We start from the raw sequence: 19,980 nt of genomic DNA, 5'->3' as shown, positions 1-19,980 counted from the left end.
TGTATTTAATAAGCAAGAAAATGTCATAAATTTCACAGCATATATTTTACAAATAAACATTATTGAACGTGTACGATCTTAGAATTGTATGCACCTTATTCCAGTAAGATGTTAAGTGTTTGAATTTAATGTGAACACAGAGGAAAGAAACAATGCAAAAGCATGTAAACCTTAATTATGTTCACAGAAATTTTATCTGTAAATTTTCCCTCTTATACATAAACTCCAGAGTCGAATTATTTCAAAGACATAATGTTGTAAGCTATATTTCAATTTCAAGTAATATTTTCACAGAATTTGGTTATGCTGCCCATTAATGTGCTGCTCAACAAGTTTGGCACTTGCTTGTATATACTTAATTAGGATATGTTTATTATGTAGCTCTATGGAGTAAATATCAGGCTGGGGGGGAGCTCCCCATCACGCGACATACAAGACAAAGTATTTTTTTGTTTGAAAACTCATATTTACAGCAGCTATCACTTTTTTAATGTTAATCAGTAAGGTATTTCTTATAAAGTTTGAAAAGACGACCCTCTAGATTGGATTAGATCACAGTCGATTAGTGACACAGCGACGGCTCTGTCTCTGCTCAGACTCAGACCGCGAGTTCCTCTTCGGAACTACAACTCCCATAATGCACTGTGGACATCGACAGGAAGTCCGATGAGGCAATTTTAAAGACATATCGTAGCTGAGCGACCACTCGTTTTATGATTTACAATATTGGAGACCTTCGGCCCGGGTGAGTTACAGTCGATCGTTTTCGACACCCAGTTTATCCCCTTAATCCTCTGATATTTTAATGAAGCTCATGCTTTCTTGAAGGTGCGTCTTCTGTCATCATTCGCTAGCTACTTTAGTGAATTTTCATTATTTGAAGCCTGGGTGGGTCGGGAGTGTATGTGGTAATCTCTGTGTGACGAGGTTTACATATTTTTTTAAATATATTTGCGAATATCTGTTTTTCCGTCGCCGTTAAACTTAAGAACACTGATCATAAAACGATTCTGAGGCTCGCATGAAGACATTTATGTCTGACATGGAAATCCGGCCCCGAACAGAACATGTCATGATGACAACAAATCCTCGATCTGCTGTGTGTTTATGCTAATTATTTTGGATATGAATATTTATGAGCTTCAGTGTTTACAGTCTACTTTATACGACCGATTTAGAAAGAAAAAAAACACTTAAAGGTTGTGGAGTTATTGGTGTTCTGCTGTCAGACAGAGTGTCTCACTTAGCTCTTTGGTGGTGATTGTAATGTTTGTGTGGCCAGTGCTTTAACCATCATCTCACACACACAGTTTTTCTGTTCTCTGACCGCACAGTGATCACACAACATCAGTTGACATCCTCACTTAAATGACTTGCTCGATTATTTTGTATCATTTTACAGATCATATGGGAAACATTGTGGCCTGCCTCCTAGTAAGAACACACACAATGAATGCCCAAGTAACATCATCATTTATTCCGTCTCTTACATTTACATTTATTTATTTATTTATCAGACACTTTTCTCCAAAGCGACTTCCAATGAACTCTATGTAGTGTTATGAGCCCACACACCATATTCACCAAGGTAATTTACACTGCTAGATACACTACCTACACTGGGTCACTCATCCATACATCAGTGGGGGGGACACACTCGCTCTCTGTCACTCACACACTATGGGTGAACCTGAACAGCATGTCTTTGGAGTGTGGGAGGAAACCAGAGTACCCAAAGACTTACACTGCTAGATACACTACTTACACTGGGTCACTCATCCATACATCAGTGGAACACACACACTCACACATTATGGGTGAATCTGAACAGCATGTCTTTGGAGTGTGGGAGGAAACCAGAGCAGAGGTCCGCTCTTACCTAATACTGCATTTAATAAAGCAGCGTCGCAGCAGTCGTTTTCCACACTACTGCTGGTGTTGGACAGTGGGGATGTTTTTACAGTAACTGTACCTGTTTGTACTGTGGGGTTACTGCGAATCTCCAGCACAATGAAGGCTAGATGTAGTAACTCTTTGGTTATCAGAATAACCAGATCTTTTCAACATGCATTCAGCTGGTTTTGCGTCTAGTCATACTATTTAGTGTGAAGATTTTGCCATCATTTCTGACCACTTACTGTCATTACAAGTTATTTTTGCCAAATGGTACCATTATAAAATTTGCGCTGCTTGACTGAACAATGGAGGTTATTTTAAAAAAGTTTCCTGTATTTCTGGTTCATTGCACTGTTAAATTGATGCGTTCGGTGCTCTGCTAGGAGTTACTGTCACCTTTGACCCTCTCTGTAGGGTTAGCTGAGTATTGACGGAATCTCTGTGTGTAGTTTTCTTGCAGTGGAAGAACCCAGTGCTGATCCTGCTCGTGCTCCAGCAGCTGCCCTTTCTAACCTCGGCTTCTCTGTCCAACACCCCCACCCCACCCCACCCCACCCCCGCTTCCTGTTCCGCTGCCCTCGCCCATGAAGAGGGGCACCCGCTCCCACTCCTTGAGACCCCTGTGATGTCGCCCCCCTGCTGTGGTTTCCTGTCACAGTACACCCACCACCATCTGGTTACCTTCCTCCTCACCTTCTTTAGGTAAACCCAGATCCTCGAACCCCCAGCCAGGTAAACAGAGAACCTGGAGCAGAAAGGCAGCAGAAGAACAGCCCAGGCTACTTCTCTGTTCACCTGTTTGCACAGTGAGATTAAACACAGAAGCATGATGTTTGATAAAGCAGGATGTTTGATGTATGTTAGTGAATCAGATTACATATGACCCGACTGTACCAGTAAGAAACTTCCACACACCGCTGAGTGATTTGCAGTGTGTTTAATATGACCAATTGGTACCTTTCTCGGGGGTTAAAATGCAGGGCCTTCTCGTGGATTTGATCCAGTACCTGTACGGTCATAAGTCCTGCTCCTTAACCGTTAAGCCACGTGCAATAAGGTTTGGAGGGAATTGTGGGTTTTGCAGCCGTTACCTGAGCCTTCAGCTCTGCTGCGGAGGCAAAAGGAGGGGGAGCGAAAAGAGGAAAAAATGGAAAATTGGAAAGTGCAAACCAACTTCAAACATACCCCCCCCACTTCCCATACTCAGCCCCTGCCGTCCTCTGTCATCTGAACAACAGAGGAAAATGCCGCCCAACACTTTTGAGTGTCAGCGCCTTCCTTCCCAAAATCTGTGTGAATGACGACATACATTAAAGGGGGCAGTTTATGAGGTAGCTGGTAGCGTAGTGGTTAGCGCTGCTAGCTTTGGACCCAAAATTCACTGGTTTAAATCCCACCTCCAGCTACGTACCCTTGAGCAAGGTACTTACCTTAAATTGCTCCAGTAAAATTACCGACCAGTATAAATGGGTAACTGTATGTAGTTTAACACTGTAAGTTGCTTTGCAAAAAAGCATCAGATACATGGGTTTAGAACACTTGATCCTCCTCTACCTAGTCATGGTTTAGTACGTGGTGGCTGACACCTATAGTCTACATAAATAACAGTCGTAGTACAGTACAAAATGTATTGCCATGTGGTATTTGTTTTTACATGTAATCCCATGCTTGTCTGTTCTTTCTCCCTTGAACACTGCCGAAGCATCTTGCTGAATTAACCAGGTTGGTGCAGTCGAGATCCCCGTTGCTTGTGAATGCACTGATTCTCTCACGCATCTCCAGCTATGTCCTGCTCCATGCCTCGCGAAAAACCTTCAGCAATGTGAAAGTGAGCATCTCCGCACAGTGGACGCCGTCCGTGTTGAATGGGAGCTCTCCTGCCTACTCCCCTGGACAGGTGTGTGCAGAACGTAGTAATTACACGATGTCTGTTAACTTCCTGAAGGCACCTCCCCTATTTTTCTAAGTGCAGATTGAGATATGCAGTAATCAGCTTGATCCTAGACATCCACCATTTCATTTCTAATGCTGTATGGATATTTATATTTCACTTTTACCACTGAATCCGGGAAGTGTTGCCTGATTTGACTTGCATGAGAAGAAACCCCATCCAGAGGTTCTAGTACATCTGTAGTCCTTCAGGCATTTCTTTCTCTCAGTGCAGTGCAGAGGAATATCTGTATTATCATATGTTTTCTTTCCCATTTGCATTAGACCTGGGAGGAGAATAAGCTGTTTGAAGACTCTCAGGAGGCTACTTTGTTCCTCGGGGCTCTGGATACCATCTTCCTCTTCTCCTATGCCATAGTGAGTACTGGGAGTGAGCAGTCATTGCAGTGATCTTCTGTGTTTCAGGGCCAAACAGCATAGGAAGAAATGTCAAATCTCAGAGTCCATGTCTCTGAAACAGACACCACCGAACAGCCAATCTTCGAACCCGCACGGTTCCCCAGACCCACTCGCACACTTCTTCAGTGTGCGCTATTGCATTCAGTCTCTTCTGCTCTCTCTTCAGGGTCTCTATGTGAGCGGGGTGATCGGGGACCGTCTAAACCTGCGCTATGTGCTGTCCTTCGGGCTCTGTGGCTCTGCCATAGTGGTGAGTGGGAGCCCAGCAGTGATTCTCCCCCCCCCAATCCATCTCTCTGTGACACACATGTGTACTCCCCCCCCACCACACTGTGTGCAGGAGTTTCTGTTTGGAACTGTGACTGAGTGGCTGCACTTCTACAACATCTACTTCTACTGTTGCCTGTGGGTACTCAATGGCTTGCTGCAGTCAGCTGTGTGGCCCTGCGTGGTGGCTGTCATGGGCAACTGGTTCGGCAAGTCTGGGTGATTGTCCCTTTGTCAGTTTTCTGCATTCATGTACCGCAAACAAAAAAATGAATGTGCTCGTTTGGATTGAAACAGAAAAAAGCACAAACTTTATTAACCCGGACTCTGTCTCCTGGTCCTTCAAGCCGAGGTTTTGTGTTCGGCCTGTGGAGCGCCTGTGCCTCTGTGGGGAACATCTTGGGTGCATTCCTGGCTTCCAGTGTCCTGAAGTACGGGTACGAGGTGAGCGCACAGGTCCGCTGTCCAGTCCCACGGTATGCTGTCTGCGTTTGCCAACTAGGCTGTTCATTCTTACACTGTGTTGTGTTTTGATGATCAGTTTGAAGCAGTGAGCTTGGAACCGAGATGCAAGTTTTACTGTCGTGTGCTCGGCGAATACAATGAAATTCTTGTGCTACAGTTCTCTCACGGGGAGAGTGAAAAAAAAATCAAACAAGAAGCAAAAGCAACAGTGATGGACAAAATATAACAGGACAATAGAATTAAAAATGCTAGATGACAGTGTGTGAACTGTCAGCAAGTAGTGACTGCTAAAGAGTGAGTGGCAATAATGGTACAATGGATAACTAGTCTACAGGGGGGTGAGATCACCTGTGGTTCAATTCAACCACATGATGGTGTCACAAGTGCAGCAGAAGGGAATAAGAAAGAACAACAGCTGTAATGCAGATAGTGATGTGTTCTGTTTTGTGTTTGTGTGTGTGTGTGTGTGTGTGTGTGTATGTGTGTGTGCACGTGGCCTCTCTACAGTATGCCTTCCTGGTAACTTCTGCTGTGCAGTTTGCTGGTGGAGTTGTGGTCTTCTTCGGCCTGCTCAGCTCTCCCAAGGAAGTGGGTGAGTGAGGCTCCACCTGCGGAGCAGTCCTGGCACTGGGAAAATTGTGCAAATACACTATTCAGTGTTTTCCGTCTCTCAGTGTGTGTGTGTGTGTGTGTGTGTTAACTCACCCCGCTCTGCTTGTGCCCCTGGCCAGGACTCAGCATGACCTGTGAGTCCGCTATGAGCCCGGTGCAGAATGACTCGGACAGCCATCGGCCACTTATCAGTGATGAGGAATATGCGCAGGAGGAAGAGGGGGTGATGTGTGATGGGGGCTACTACTCTGTTCAGCGCTCGGACCAGGACCAGGACCAGGCCCCGGAGCTGGGGGACCCACCAGTCGCCATTGGATTTTTCCAGGCCTTCTGCCTTCCTGGCGTCCTCCCGGTGAGCACCTGGAATCGGACAACCTGTTTCATGATGTCTCGTTCTCCTAGGGCACTTGAGACAGGTCATTTGCTGATGTCTGCCCGCTCTAAGACACCTGAGACCATTTCAGATGGGACATTAACATCCCAGTTTTGTCTTATTGGCAAGAAGTTACACCAGGACAAATTAGCGTACAATCATATTGCCCCAGTGCTCTGCAAGGCTCACGTTTTGATGGCTGATGCTTTTTGGTGACCACATTTACCAGGCTGAAAATAGGTTTCACTGTAATGTTTCACTTTCATTTAAACTTGCTCACGTCTCTCTTTCTCGTTCCAATTCTCAAACCTCCCCACACACAGTACTCTTTGGCATACGCCTGTCTGAAGCTGGTCAACTACTCCTTCTTCTTCTGGCTGCCCTTTTACCTCAGCAGTAACTTTGGCTGGAAGGAGGCGCAGGCAGACCGGCTCTCGGTGTGGTACGACGTGGGTGGGATTGTGGGTAAGTGGCACAATGATGAAATCATTCTCGGCCCACCCGTGTCTTCAGATGCCTCGCATGACCTGCCTGGCAGTAAGACATGGCTGTTAAACTTAATGCTGTGATCTCCTGTTCCTCCCACCCCCTCCTCTGTGTGTTACAGGTGGGACTGTACAGGGCCTCATATCGGACTTCCTAGGAAAACGAGCCCCGGTGCTTGCAGTGAGCCTGCTTCTGGCCATGGGCTCCCTGGTGGGCTACAGTCGTGAGTGTTTCAGCCGTTTTTTTCCTCATCTGTCTCCACGATTTCACATTTGCAGTCCTGCTAGGCTTTTCAGTCTTTGTTGATTTCAGTGGCGGAGAGATATTTTTCAGAGGATGCCATTGTTTATGTGTTCAGCTTTATCTCTTTTTATTATTTATTTCAGACTCACCAGATAATCAGGTGATAAATGCCGTGCTCTTAGCGGTTACAGGTGGGTGACAGGGAGGGTTTGGTGTGTGTGAAACATGCTAGACAGCGTGCATTGAGCGTGTCCTGAATGCTTTCCGTTCTGTACACGCCGCAGGATTCTTCATCGGTGGCCCCTCCAACATGATCAGCTCAGCCATCTCGGCCGACTTGGGGCGCCAGGAGGTGCTCCGCGGAAGCCAGGAGGCACTTGCTACAGTCACCGGGATTGTGGATGGCACCGGCAGTATCGGCGCAGCAGGTGGACAGGTACTAGACAGAAGCACTTTTCACTCTGTTAAACTGTAGTCTTGTTGGCTTTTCCTGGGTAACTGACACCTGTGCACACACTGTTGACACCATCAGTATAGTGATCATAGGAGTCAGCGGAAGGTGTTCTAAAACATTCTTGGAATTGTGCCTTGAAACATTTGACCTCAAGTGTATGTGTGAAAGTTTAAAAGACAATTTCCCAATACAACATCATTTGCACTGAAGTGGAGTAACAGAGGGCAAGAGACAGGAAAAAAAGGCAGAGAGCAAGATGGAGAGAAAGGGGTTGATGAGGGAAGTGAGATGGGGAAGAGATCCAGTTAGGTGTGTTGAGTTCCACATTGTGCCTTGCCTCATGTATTCAGCTCTCTAAAGCTCTACTCAGATTTACTTCTTCATCAAAGTCCCACTGTGGGAAAGTCCTGCAGTACCTGGGAAAATGTGCGATGTTTCTTAAAGACACTCTTTGTTAAATAGTACCTGGTATCCCTGATCGAGAGCAGACTGAGCTGGATGCCTGTCTTCTATTTCTTCATCACCATGGTAAGTGGCGAAAAATGTCCTTTTGTGTCGGCGGACACGTGTGTGTGTGTGCGCACCTGCCCGTGTGTGTGTGTGTGTGTGTGTACATTCCTACGTGCGCGTTTAGTTTTTCTCCATTCTATCCGGACCGCTCATCATTTTCGCCTTTCACCTTTGTCCCTCGTGTCCCAGTTGGACAGGATCTTCTCGATGTCTTGTTAGGAGAGATAAATTCTGACCTTTTGTGTATTGTCATTTGAGGAAGTCCAGACATTTCTTGTCCCTTTCTTAATTGTGGGCATCAATAAAGGCGGTCAAGGTTTATGACTGTCTTCAGATGACAGCTGTTTGTCTGTCTTTCTACCTGTGCATTTATGTCATTGTTTAGTAAACCTGTTTTGGGGAAAATGGTCCTTGATTACGGGCAGGATATAAACTTGACACAAAAAGGGGCAGTTGGCCGCATAGTGGTTAGAGCTGCTGCCTTTGGACCCAAAGGTCGCAGGTTCGAATGATCTCCGGCTGTAGTTCCCGTGATCAAGGTACTTACCCTCAATTACTTCAGTAAAATTACCCAGCTGTATAAAGGAGTAGATAATTGTACGTAACTTAACATTGTATATTAAGCAATGAATAAATGTAATGCAATTCTGGAACATTCCAGGCAGCCCACAGAGGCACTAATGTATGTTGCCTATGTATGCTTGTGTCTTGCAGACGGGGGTCAGCCTGCTGTTCATTGGACCCATGATTATCAGCGAGCTGCGCTCTGTATGTCAGGAGATGCGGACACGGGTGCACCAGTTGTGACATAAGACTCTCCACAGACACACGCACGCACAGGGGCCCCCGGAACAAAGCGTGCAGCGGTACATGTCTCTAGACGTGGACTGCGCAACCAATGTCCCTGGGAGGGAATTCGTCTGCAGGAGTGTTGTGCCAAGTGGACTGCGAACCCCACTGTGAATTGGTGCAGAGGCAGGCGCAAATAGGCACTGTGTAACTGATTTGAATCCCAGTGTAAGAGTCACCGACAAGTAACAGCTTGACACAGTACGTCCCATAGTTTTTATGCTGTATATAAACGTATGTCACCTGGATTAGCATTTTTAATCAAGCCTGTCTCCCCCGTCGCAAGAGTTGCAGCCACTTTATTGTCAGTCACGCGTTCTGGACCTTCACCGTTGCGACTCGGTTCTTTCATACACTCGGGAGAGCTCTCGCATCCAATTCCACCACTCGGCTCTTGCGAGACGAGCTGTTCCTGCGCTGTAAATTCATAACGGCATTTGAGTGTGAACTGTTTGGCAGCTACGCTGAAACTTCTTGAACAAAATCATTACGCACGAGTGATGCGATTGTGACACAGTTTCGAATTAGTCTCATGTTTGTAAACGGAAGCAGGTGGGGCAGCAGGTGGCACAGTGGTTCGAGGCTCTGCCTCTGGACTCGGAGGATACAGGTTTGAATCCCACCTCCTGCCCTAATACCTTTTGAGTAAGGTACTTACCCTGAATTCCTCCAGGAAAAATTACCCCGCAGTGTATGTAGCTCTTGAAAAAAGATGTTATTTTGTTGGATACTAATGTGATTCAGAGGTGGCCGGTCAAGTGCTGTATACACTAAACCACACAATTTTGACAGACCTCAAATCTAAACCTCTTAAGAAAATGTGTTGCATTGAAATGACCACAGCAGAAAGCATCACTTGTTCTTAAAATTTAGTTAATTGCTTCACATTTGCACTTGAATGTAAAAGACTTTGTCCATTTTTCTGAAATAAAAGTAGTTTATATGTGTTTAAATGATGAGCTCAGATCAGTTTTCTTCATCTAGGGTAATAAGATTTTTGTGGGGGGGGGGGGGGGGGGAAATCATGTACACGACCCCTATTGTAGGCCAAGCTGTGGTCCATCTGTCTTAGTCCTGATGTTCTCTGTTCACAGAATGCCAGTTCACGTTCATTGAGCTTAAGCAATTTAGATTGTATTTTCTGCACCATTGTCTACTAGGTGTGTTGAAGTGTCTTATTTAGGAAAAAAATCTGTGGTATCTTTCTCTTGTCATTTTGTGACTCTTAGAATTATAATAAAAACCACAGCAGCGCTGAATGTAATTGAACCCAACTTTTCTGAAGCTGAGAGGGAGGCTTGGTGTCGAGCTTTAACATTTATGGTGACAGACAGATGTGTTGATTGCAGCTACCAGTGTTTCTGGAGTAACGGAGTTACTTCATTCCATTAGATCACTTTGTTGTGAATTCCCATTATTTATTACAGAAAAAAAGTGATCCCTGGATAAAAAATATTATTTCTAGCTGTGCTTTGGTGTATTGTATTTTAATTGTGTCCTTTTATGATTTTGTGCTCTTTTCACCGTTTTTAGGAGACATTTTGATAATTTCACAAATGTTTTTGATATAAAGAAATAAATTTCACAAAATCAATGCCTATCTTTTCCACTCTGCTAATATGCTTTAGAAAAAGCTTTGTACGTTTACTTCGTACCCAAACGGGTTCTATGGAAACAGTGTTTATGTGGCCCAAAATGTATGATGTGAGCAGCAATGCTATTTTACAGAATGGAATACATGGTGTGGAATTAAAATGACTGCATAACAAGCAGGAATGCCATTGCACAGAAGCCTCTCAAAAAAAAAAAAGGGTGTATATTTTAATAAGCCGACGGGGAAGTTTCGTGTTGTACAGGTGGTGGTGGTGTACCTGTTCGCTGTGATTCAGCTCATGGCCTGAAGAGCTGTATGGTCCCACTATGATGTCAGCAGAGAGCAGGCATTTGAAAGGTAACACCAGCATCAACAGCGCAGATGGAGCCCAACAGGAGCAAGGGCTTCAGATTCGGGCCTTTCAGGATACGGAGGCGGCGAGCGATGTAGGCAGCGTGTTAAACTGGCTGTCGGTCCTGCACTTCCATCATGAGAACGTATGCAGTTACGTCCCACGAACTTGACATACGTCTGGACGTCCACCTGCCAGCACACGGTTTCCATGCTTGCGTGACCTTTGACTGGGGGTCGTACTGCTTGTTGCCTGCTCTCTTTTGCTGACAGCCTACTGGTTGTTGTAAACTGCTCATAATGAAGAGCAACACACAAAAGCTTCAGTAAACATTTTATTTAACCATTAGCTGCTGGCAGTCTTACACAACATAAGAACATAGTGCTTTATATATGACGGAATTCAGATTTAGACCTAATGATTACAAATATATCAGCAAGCATTGCATTAAGGAAAACTGGCAGAATCTTTGTTGCCAGCAGTAATTGTCTGAAGAAAAAAAGTACACTCGTCAGTTACAGTTCCATTATTTCGCCATAAAAATGTTAGTATTACATGATCACTAATCATACTCGATGGTATTTTTTCCCATGCATATATGGTATTAAACACTACATTAATATACCTGCAGCAAGCAATTTAGAAAAGCTAAGGCTTTTTTCCTTAGTGCAGCCTGGATCCAGGCTGTTGGGTAGTTGAGATCTGAATATTCAGAAGCAAAACAGCTAATGCCACACTGTTTCATTGAGCACACTGCACTATTTCGTTTTCCTTCCGTCTTAAATTTGGGGAAATAACACAATGCAAAGGCAAAAGATACCTTATTCTTTAAGATAAGATAAAAGGTTGACAGTAATTCTTGACCAAAGTCAAAGAGGCCACAGTCTTTCTGTGTGCCCCTTGGTGGTCATCTCAATCTTACAGACTGCTATAATTCTTGGGGGGGAGGGGGCACATGGAGGAAATACATATCGCAGCAATGATGCATATAACTAGTGCAAAGATGATACAAAAATATATAATTAGTAATATCCAAAATCATTTATAATTATTTTCCTACACAAGGAAGAATGCGTAAACCGAATAAGTTAAAATATAGTTTTATGAACACACCGAGACTGGTACACATACATAGCATATGCATTAAAAACGTAATCAGAAAGCAAACCATCAGCAAAATGCAAATTTCTGTCATTTGTGAGGTGAACTTTGTTTAAACCTGCAGTGAAGTACAGCATTTTGTAAAACTCACTTCTTTGTTTCGTACAGAGACGACGTGCGCGGACACGGAGGCGCTCGACAAGATCAGGAGGAGAGTTTGTAAGGCCGAACAAAAGCAACCAAGGACATCAAGTCTCGAATCTTGCCAAGTCCCCTTTATTTAGGTGCACTAATACTACATTAAATTCTTAAAAAAAAAAAAAAAAAAAGCATGCCCCAATTTGACTCATTTTCAGGACATGTGTCAAGAGTCCAGACTTTCCCCACTGTTGAACTGTGTGAGATGCAGCACCTGTTGGACTCTTCTGAAAGAAAGCCCTCATACTGCCAAACCACCTGGGCCTCTCCTCCTGAGGCTTGCTGGAAGTCACCCAGTCTCTGGTCATTCCTCTCAACAGTAGGCTGTTGGAATGGTGAGGTAGACGGTCCAGATTATGGCTATTCATTCGAACATTCATACGACACGCCCTCCCTTCGATACGCCGCGTCTCCTTTAACCTTGGAGCTGCTATTGCCAAAGATCACCTGGATCAACTTTTCTGTCTTGACCACATCATGGAAACATGACTTTCAGCACAGCATGAAGCCCAGGACTGAATTCAGAACATGCCGGTTAGGTCAACGCAGAGGGCGATGATTATTAGGTCACCCGCTTCCGCTACCTTAGCGTACCTACTGAGAATAAACGCACCCAGGCGCACACGAGCGCCACGGAAAATGCCCGTAGCACCGTAATCTCTCTGCCTTTACGTGGTCCGAGTTCTACGGAGGTCCAGATTTCGTATCGCTCCCGTAAGGTTCCCTGTATTTACCTTTGAAACAAAACAAAAGCTTCATCTCTTACATTTACACCTTTGTTTTTTTTTTTTTGCTTTATAAAACTGCACAAAAAATAACCACACCTAAAAAAATAAATGCCATCTTCCCTTTCTGTGGTAAACTGTTCAAAACCCATAAAGGATGCTGCTAAATATCAGTATTCAATGCTACAAAGTTAAAATGATATTACTATCGAAGCTACATATAAGCCAAAAGCTATGCACCAGTATCAGTTGTGTCGTTTTTTTTTTTTTTTTTTTTTTTAATTTTTTTAAAAAAAATTCTCAAAGCTCAATTCAGACAAGGAATGCTATGGACAATATGCATGCATACTGTATGTCTTGTTGGTCAGCTAAGGTGCTATCATGGCATAATGTGTGTTTCTGCCAGGAGGAGGGTTTTACCTGGCTGCTCGAACCCTGGTCATCTCTCGGCGCAACTTCATAGCCTGAGTTCAGTGAGGCCAGTGCAGAAATGGGACTGCCACACATACTGTGTCGAGTACGTACTGACAGCAAATGGCTCAGGTTTTTGTTACGAAACATAAAATAACAGACACATATGTGTGTGTATGTAAGTGTGTATATATATATTTAATATTATATACAATATAAAATGTATGACATTATATATATATATATATAAAATACATATGTATATAATATTTATTTTTGTGCAGTTTGGTGGGGTCTCACAGTCTGAAGTATTACAGTACTAACTGCTGGAGGTTCTAAGAACAATTTTCAGTCAAATTTTGCCCCAAGACAAACCACATTCATGTTTTCTACTTTAGTATGAGGTCAAGTTCCCCAGGTTAACGGGTCAAGGGTTCAAAGGTCGATCCTATTAAGCCTGAAGAGAAAACCAGTTACGAAAAGTCTAACAAAACTTACTTAACGTCAGTAAAATAGGTGAAGTCTGGACAACGGAAGCTGTGAAAAGCAACAGACTTTCAGACACTGGAAAGGGGGGGACAGATGGTCTATTCCCACACAACTGCAGTTTGTCCTGTATTGCCAGAACTGCATTTTTTCAGAATAAAAATTCCATAAAGTAATAAAAAGGTTAACTTATTGTATGGAACAGACCCTTAATTAAATCAGGTGGTTTCAAATAAAAAAAAAAAAAATTTTTTAAAAAGTGGGCTGTTTTTAAAGCCCATATTATGTAACAAGCTTATAGCTCAAAGTTGACATAGTTACAGGTAAAGGAAGTATATACACTGGTATGTACAACGCCGATTACTCCTAGTCCGCATCTCACTGCTCACTGGAGAGCGTGGCCCTTGGGATGAAGAAGCCTCCTCTTCTTCACAGCAAAGAAGTCTGAGGAGAGTAGAAGAGCGAAAGAGAAATTATTCAAAACGGCTTAAATGAGACATCAGCAATGTCATACAGCATTTATCTGCTTTGGGGGACCTATCAACTCCGTGTGGAAGCTCTTGATTATTATTTTTTTTTTTTAAAAAAACCTCATAGTCAAATATTTGACAAGTTGCAGCAGTCAAATTCAGTACAAAATGTTGCCTGTGACGTTACCATGCTCCTGATGCTGTCCACGGTAAATGTTAGGTGCTTCTATCTACGCTACAGCCAGAGTCCACATGATGCTCTACTTTTGAGACATCTGAAATATAGAGTCAAATACTCATGTAACTGTAACCATCAGAGATATTTCACCTGTAATGATTGCCTGCCTGCGTTTGCCGGTGGCAGCGACAGACACCCGCTTCTCTTGCTCGCAGCACCTGTACGTCTCCCTGGCTGTTATCTCCAGGTACTCTCCCACAGGTGGGCTGCTTCCACCGCACCCCCTGCTCGGAGGCTCCGCCCTTGGCCCCACCCCGCTCTTCACCATGCAGCTGCGGTAGAACGCCGGAACATCCTGGCACCGCAGCTCTTCCCACTCCGTGGCGCCTGGGGTCGGCCGGTCGCTCTGGAAGTCAAAGTTCCACCTCCTGGTGGCCTCCTCCACGCTCATGCGGAGCAGCCGTTGGAAATCCTGCTGCAGCTGCTGGTGGTCCACGGGGCCAAACAGGTTCCGGCGCACCGACCCCAACCGCGGCTTCACTTCCTCCCCAGAGAAAGGCGCGATGTCCGATTCGGAGGAGATCCCCGCCATATTCCTGAGAGACGTTCCCACAAAATGGCACGGTCACTTTCAGAGTATCATACGTTCTCACACACAGAGTGCAGGCTTGTTGTGCATTTACATTTATTTGTTTAGCTGATGCTTTTCTCCAAAGTGACTTACAGTGTTAAGGTCACAATTATTATAAGCTTACAATCTCACACACACACACTTTCTGAACCACTTGTCCCATATGGGGTCGCGGGGAACCGGAGCCTAACCCGGCAACACAGGGCGTAAGGCCGGAAGGGGAGGGGACACACCCAGGACGGAACGCCAGTCTGTCGCAAGGCACCTCAAGCGGGACTCGAACCCCAGACCCACCAGAGAGAAGGACCTAGTCCAACCCGCTGCGCCACCGCACCCCCTAGCTTACAATCATTCACCCATTTATAGAGCTGGGTAATTTTACTGGGGTAATTCAGGGTAAGTACCTTGTTCAAGGATACTGTGGCTGGAGATGGGATTTGAACCTGCAACCTTCAGCAGCTCTAACCACTACACAGCCAGCAGTGCCCAGTGTGTGTGTAATAAATGGATCACCAGCCCACCAAGTATGCATAATGTTTACTCTGTTTAAGGGAGCGTGTCAAAATGTACCTCTTGGTGGTGTGTTCTAATCAAGTTACTTTCATTTCCTCAGAAGTGGAAGGACTCCTGTGCCGTTTTCACCCCCCCCCCCCGCTGTGTGGGGGTGGGGGCTGTGCACGCGCCTTCCCGCCAGTCGCGTTGAACACACTGTTAAAACCCGCGCACGGTTGGTTCAGAGGAACACAGGTGAGGAGAAGGAGAAGGAGGAGGGAGGGGGTTTCGCGCCAGAAACACGTTCTCCTCGACGTCGGGTCTAATTCCTTTCATTTCTACAACAATCGATAATAATAATAATAATAATGCGACAAAATCCAATTTGCGACGCGCAAGCCGTTACTGTCATACAGCAAACGAACTGCAGGTGGCGCCAGTGCGCCGCTGATTTTATTTTTCCTTAATTACTGCAATAAACTATTGCGCACAGGGCAGATTTTGTTCACAAACCAGTATTTGCCTGCATATGGTGAAATGTTTGCAGAACTACGAGAGTCGTTTTCACCCAATCATGTGAAAGTGGGTTATTTCACCAGCAGGTGGTGTAGCGTTCATAGCCGTTCCTGTAATTTCGTTGTATCGCACCTTCTCAAGTCTTCAATTCAATTCAAATCTGAGGGTCACGGGTTCGAATTCCACTCCCACTATACTGCAGCGATACAAGACTAAAAGCCAGGTGTATAAAGTGGTAAATAATTACCATTCTGAATGAAGCGCCTTTGTGAAAGGTGTCAGGCCAACAGAAATAGATTTTTCAGAAAAAGATTGACAATGTGTTTTCGAAACCGAAGTAGTTTAACTACCCTAAACTAAATTCTGGGTTAAAAGTAAAATTGTGCGAGGATCATACAGTAAACTAAATTCCGTCCTCTCCCGCGAGTTAAAACAGAAACGTTTTCCCTTCGTCTTACTATAGCCGGAAAATCCATTTAATAATAAGAATAATCCAGTGAATTCAAAACAATTCAGATCACAACTGTGCAAAGGATGTGCGTGTCCTACTCATTCCTGCTACGGATTTTCTGTACGACTTTCCACGGAAAGAGACCGTGAACAAGGACATTTTTTAAAAGAACCCACGTTTAGCACTGCAGGAGAGTAAACACTCCGAAAAGCTGTGAAACCAAAATAATTCAACACACCCTTGGAGTTGATACAGAACCATGATGATCCCAATCTTTTTCCAAGTGAACCTGGACCGAAGTGGAAACACTGTATCTGTTCTTCTTTGCCGAAATGCAGAGTACAAGTGCGGCAACATCTCGTAGTTTTTTTTTTTTTTTTTTTTTTTTTTTTTTGCTGCGATTGTTTTGACACACCTTACTACCCATACGCAATGCAGGCTTGTTTGTGTAGGAGAAGTGGGCGCGGTGCGGATCGGGTTACCGCCCCACTGCCCCGGTGCCCTGGTGCCTCGCGCACAGCCCGGCCCCCGTACGTAGCACTCGAGTCCCTCCGCAGCCGCATGCAAACGGCAAAGCACAAACTGTTCTGCACATCCCGATGACTACAAGAAAAGTGGGATTTTCTTGCCGGGGAGGCGGCGCACATGACCATGGCATGACGCACTACGCGCTACCTTCCTCCCTTCGTTTCACCCGTCACATCCCCGACAAACTCTACATTCTACCGCGAAATCACGGGCTCCTGCTGCTGCCACGAACCGCACGGGCAAATTAATTTCATCTTGTAAAAAAAAATGTTTACAAAACTTGTTACTCACGCAGCACGCGCTCACTCTTCGGAGTCTTCCAGCTTCTTCGCATCAAACCAAACGGTCCCGGAGGAGAACTTTGCTCGCTCGCACGCACGGCTCTCGCAGCACGCGCGCGCGCCCGGGTGTAACACGACAGGGCACCCGGAGGCGTAGTCCAGGGCTGGGCTGCGAGCGAGCCGCGCGCGCTCCCCCTGTTTGTTATGAAGCCGCGGCCGCGGGACGTCCCGCTGTTAAGTTACTCACGTGACAGCCTCCACAACAATCGGCCCTCGAGAGCTGGACGCGCGCCAAACCCAGCCTCCTCAACTGCCGAATATGGCTGCGTGCGCAGGCGACGCGCTCGGGCTGAGCGCCGCGAAGAGGAGCAGTTGGAGGGCAGCGTGCTCTCGTACGGAACCGCGCGAACTGTGCGAATGGGCGCGCTCCTTCGCAGAAGCGAGACAAGCGGCCTTGCTGTGAAGCCCGATTGGGTCATAAATTACATTAATACAGAAAATGCGCGTATCACTCCGTCACGCGCTTCGTAACTCGTTTTTCCCTTAAAAATATCGGCACTGGCGGGGGAGGGCGGGAGCGGAGCGCCGCGAGAAGAAGTAGGTCAGATTTCTTGGCAGCGCGCGCCGCTTTCCCGCGCGCGCCCCCCTGACACACATTCCCACGTTTCGCCTCGGACTCGCTTCGCGTCCGCGGTCACGTTGACTTGCAACGTGAGCGAGCGGCTCCGGCGCGCTCCATTTTACAGCTTCCCCCGGAAAAAAAAGCAACATGAATAGCGTATCTCTGAAACGGCAACCGCACAAACTAATAATAAAATGAACAGCATTAAGCAGCAGGCTGCAATTTTTACATCAAAAACTGTGATGAAAAAAAACACTGGTATGTTTAGTATAATTTGTTCATTATGGTCCTTGTTATCAATAACATTGTCTAACGTAGTAGGCCTGCTATAAGATATTAAATGTAGTTTTATGCGGTATTTCTTTTTTTAATGTGTAATATTATAGTTCGGGTTGTTGTCACTAATTTCACTTTTATGGCTACAGAAAGTGTGTTTAAGAGACATGATAATGACACATGTGGCATACGGTTTCCTGAATTAGTGTCTTAACTACTCTGTATGAAATAATTTTAGGAAAATCAGCTGCTCTTTATTTATTTAGCAGATGATTGCGTTTATAGCAGGTTCTAATTTTCCCATTTTTGCCAAAACAGACAGCGCTGAAACAGGACTCAGAACAAATACTTTCCATATAACAAATACATGGACAATGACAGCCTTTCCCTACTGCCTTTGGACCCAAAGGTCGCAGGTTCGAGTCCCACCTCCAGCTGTAGTACTGCTAGTACCCTTGGGCAAGGTACTTAACCCTAAAATTGCTCCAGGAAAATTACTCAGCTGTATAAATGGGTAAATAAGTGTGAATTCCTTAACATTGTAAGTGACTTTGGAGAAAAGCGGCAGACAAATACAAATGTTTCAACACTTCCTACTGCAGCATTGACTTTTTTAAAGGAAATATTACCTTGCTGTTGTATCCTTGTGTTGAATTACTTCAGTAAATTTTTTTTCCGCCAGATAGAACAGTTGGCTGTTCAAGTTCTTCATCTCACACACACACACACACACACACACACACACACACACACAGAGAGTCCGAAACCGCTTGTCCCGAGTGGGGTCCCGGCGAACTGGAGCCTAACAGGGCTGCAGGGGGGGAGGGTCACATTACATTTATTCATTTAGAAGCAACTTACAATGTTAAGGTTACAGTTACAGTAGAAAGTATGTGAACCACATAGGGATGGCCATAAATCTTACATTTATTTAGCAGACACTTTTCTCCAAAGAGACTTCCAATGAACTCTATGTAGTGTTATCAGCCCACACACCTTATTCACCCCGGTGACTTACACTGCTAGATACACTACTTACACTGGGTCACTCATCTATACATCAGTGGAAGACACACAGACACACACTATGGGTGAACCTGAACAGTATGTTTTCGGACTGTGGGAGGAAACCCACAGAGAAAGAACATGCAAACTCCGCACAGGCTGAGCGGGGATCGAACCCATGTCCTCTCACACCACCCAGGTGCTGTGAGACAGCAGGGCTAATCACTGTGTCACCCTAGGACAGTTCTAGGGTAAATGCAACCAATTTCAAATACCACTTTGTCCTGAGTAGGGTCATGGTTATCTGGAGTCTATCTCTGAAGCATTGGGCGCAAGGCTGAAGGGGGTACATCCCGAAAGGGAGGCCATTCCGTCGCAGAATAGTCACACACACACATACAGTGACTCACCCATTCACACACTACTGGCAATTTAGTCACCAATTCACTTGAACTGAACGTCTTTGGACGGAAACTGGAGCACCCGGAATAAACTCACCAGACGCAGAGGAACATGCCCCTTCCGCACAGACCGAGCGGAGATCGAACCCACGTTCTCTCGTACTTCCCATGCACTGTGCGATCGCTGCACCACCGTGCCGTTTTAGGGTAAAATATGTATGCTAAATTAAATGTAAGCTGAGACAAAGTGTAACAGTCACTAAATATGTTTGTTTTTTCATTGAAAAACTCCACAGTCCTGAAAAGGCTGACAGTGTTGGTTCCCCTTGGTCAGTTCCCGTCTGCGTTCCTGTTTCCACCGTCCAGGCCGCCATCGAGTGTCTCGTGTTCATAGACGTCACCCTGCATCCTCTTTTGTGCACGCACTCCAAAACAGAGGTGTGCAGAGCTGTCAAAAAGTACTGTTATTTTTTTTTAGAATCACAGGTACAAAGATTCATCCAACATTTCCTTAAGATAAAAAAAATACTCAAGTACTGAAGTCACTTTGGTTCAGATTTAGTTTTTTTTAATGTTCTGAACCACTAGCAAAGCTTAAATATTGTTCTAGCTAATGGAAGGAAATATATTTACATTCTTTTAGTTTATTCTGCGGTGCGGTGACGCAGTGGGTTGGACCAGGTCCTGCTCTTGGTGGGTCTGGGGTTCGAGTCCCGCTTGGAGTGTCTCACGACGGACTGGTGTCCCGTCCTGGGTGC

At 45.2% G+C, this 19,980-nt stretch overlaps 2 protein-coding genes across 4 annotated transcripts; one reads left to right on the top strand and one right to left on the bottom strand.

Moving 5' to 3' along the window:
- The first annotated feature begins 661 nt into the window (after positions 1–661).
- On the top strand, positions 662–9,478 carry slc37a3 (solute carrier family 37 member 3). Of its 2 annotated transcripts, XM_018730046.2 has the most exons (15): positions 662–745; positions 2,487–2,598; positions 3,679–3,793; positions 4,111–4,203; positions 4,412–4,495; positions 4,586–4,731; positions 4,860–4,956; positions 5,485–5,569; positions 5,709–5,941; positions 6,286–6,427; positions 6,570–6,671; positions 6,835–6,882; positions 6,976–7,127; positions 7,608–7,673; positions 8,370–9,478. In XM_018730046.2, exons 2-15 carry the CDS (start codon positions 2,522–2,524, stop codon positions 8,460–8,462), a joined length of 1,533 nt encoding a protein of 510 aa, XP_018585562.1. In that variant the 5' UTR covers positions 662–745; positions 2,487–2,521; the 3' UTR covers positions 8,463–9,478. The 2 variants fall into 2 exon arrangements, with proteins under 2 accessions (XP_018585562.1, XP_029103057.1); XM_029247224.1 differs by lacking the exon at positions 662–745 and having other exon boundaries at positions 2,347–2,598.
- Positions 9,479–13,454: 3,976 nt separating this feature from the next.
- Positions 13,455–17,518, bottom strand: cdkn1d (cyclin-dependent kinase inhibitor 1D). 2 transcript variants are annotated; one of them, XM_018729746.2, is made up of 3 exons: positions 16,929–17,518; positions 14,170–14,615; positions 13,455–13,815 (listed from the first exon to the last, which is right to left on the bottom strand). In XM_018729746.2, the coding sequence occupies exons 2-3, from the start codon at positions 14,609–14,611 to the stop codon at positions 13,757–13,759; spliced, it is 501 nt and encodes a 166-aa protein (XP_018585262.1). In that variant the 5' UTR covers positions 14,612–14,615; positions 16,929–17,518; the 3' UTR covers positions 13,455–13,756. The 2 variants fall into 2 exon arrangements, with proteins under 2 accessions (XP_018585262.1, XP_018585261.2); XM_018729745.2 differs by lacking the exon at positions 16,929–17,518 and adding an exon at positions 16,348–16,489.
- Positions 17,519–19,980: the final 2,462 nt, after the last annotated feature.

The sequence above is a fragment of the Scleropages formosus genome, chromosome 21 (assembly GCF_900964775.1).
Source record: "Scleropages formosus chromosome 21, fSclFor1.1, whole genome shotgun sequence".
Lineage (NCBI taxonomy): Eukaryota > Metazoa > Chordata > Actinopteri > Osteoglossiformes > Osteoglossidae > Scleropages > Scleropages formosus.
This window is presented reverse-complemented; position numbering and strand designations above follow the sequence as displayed.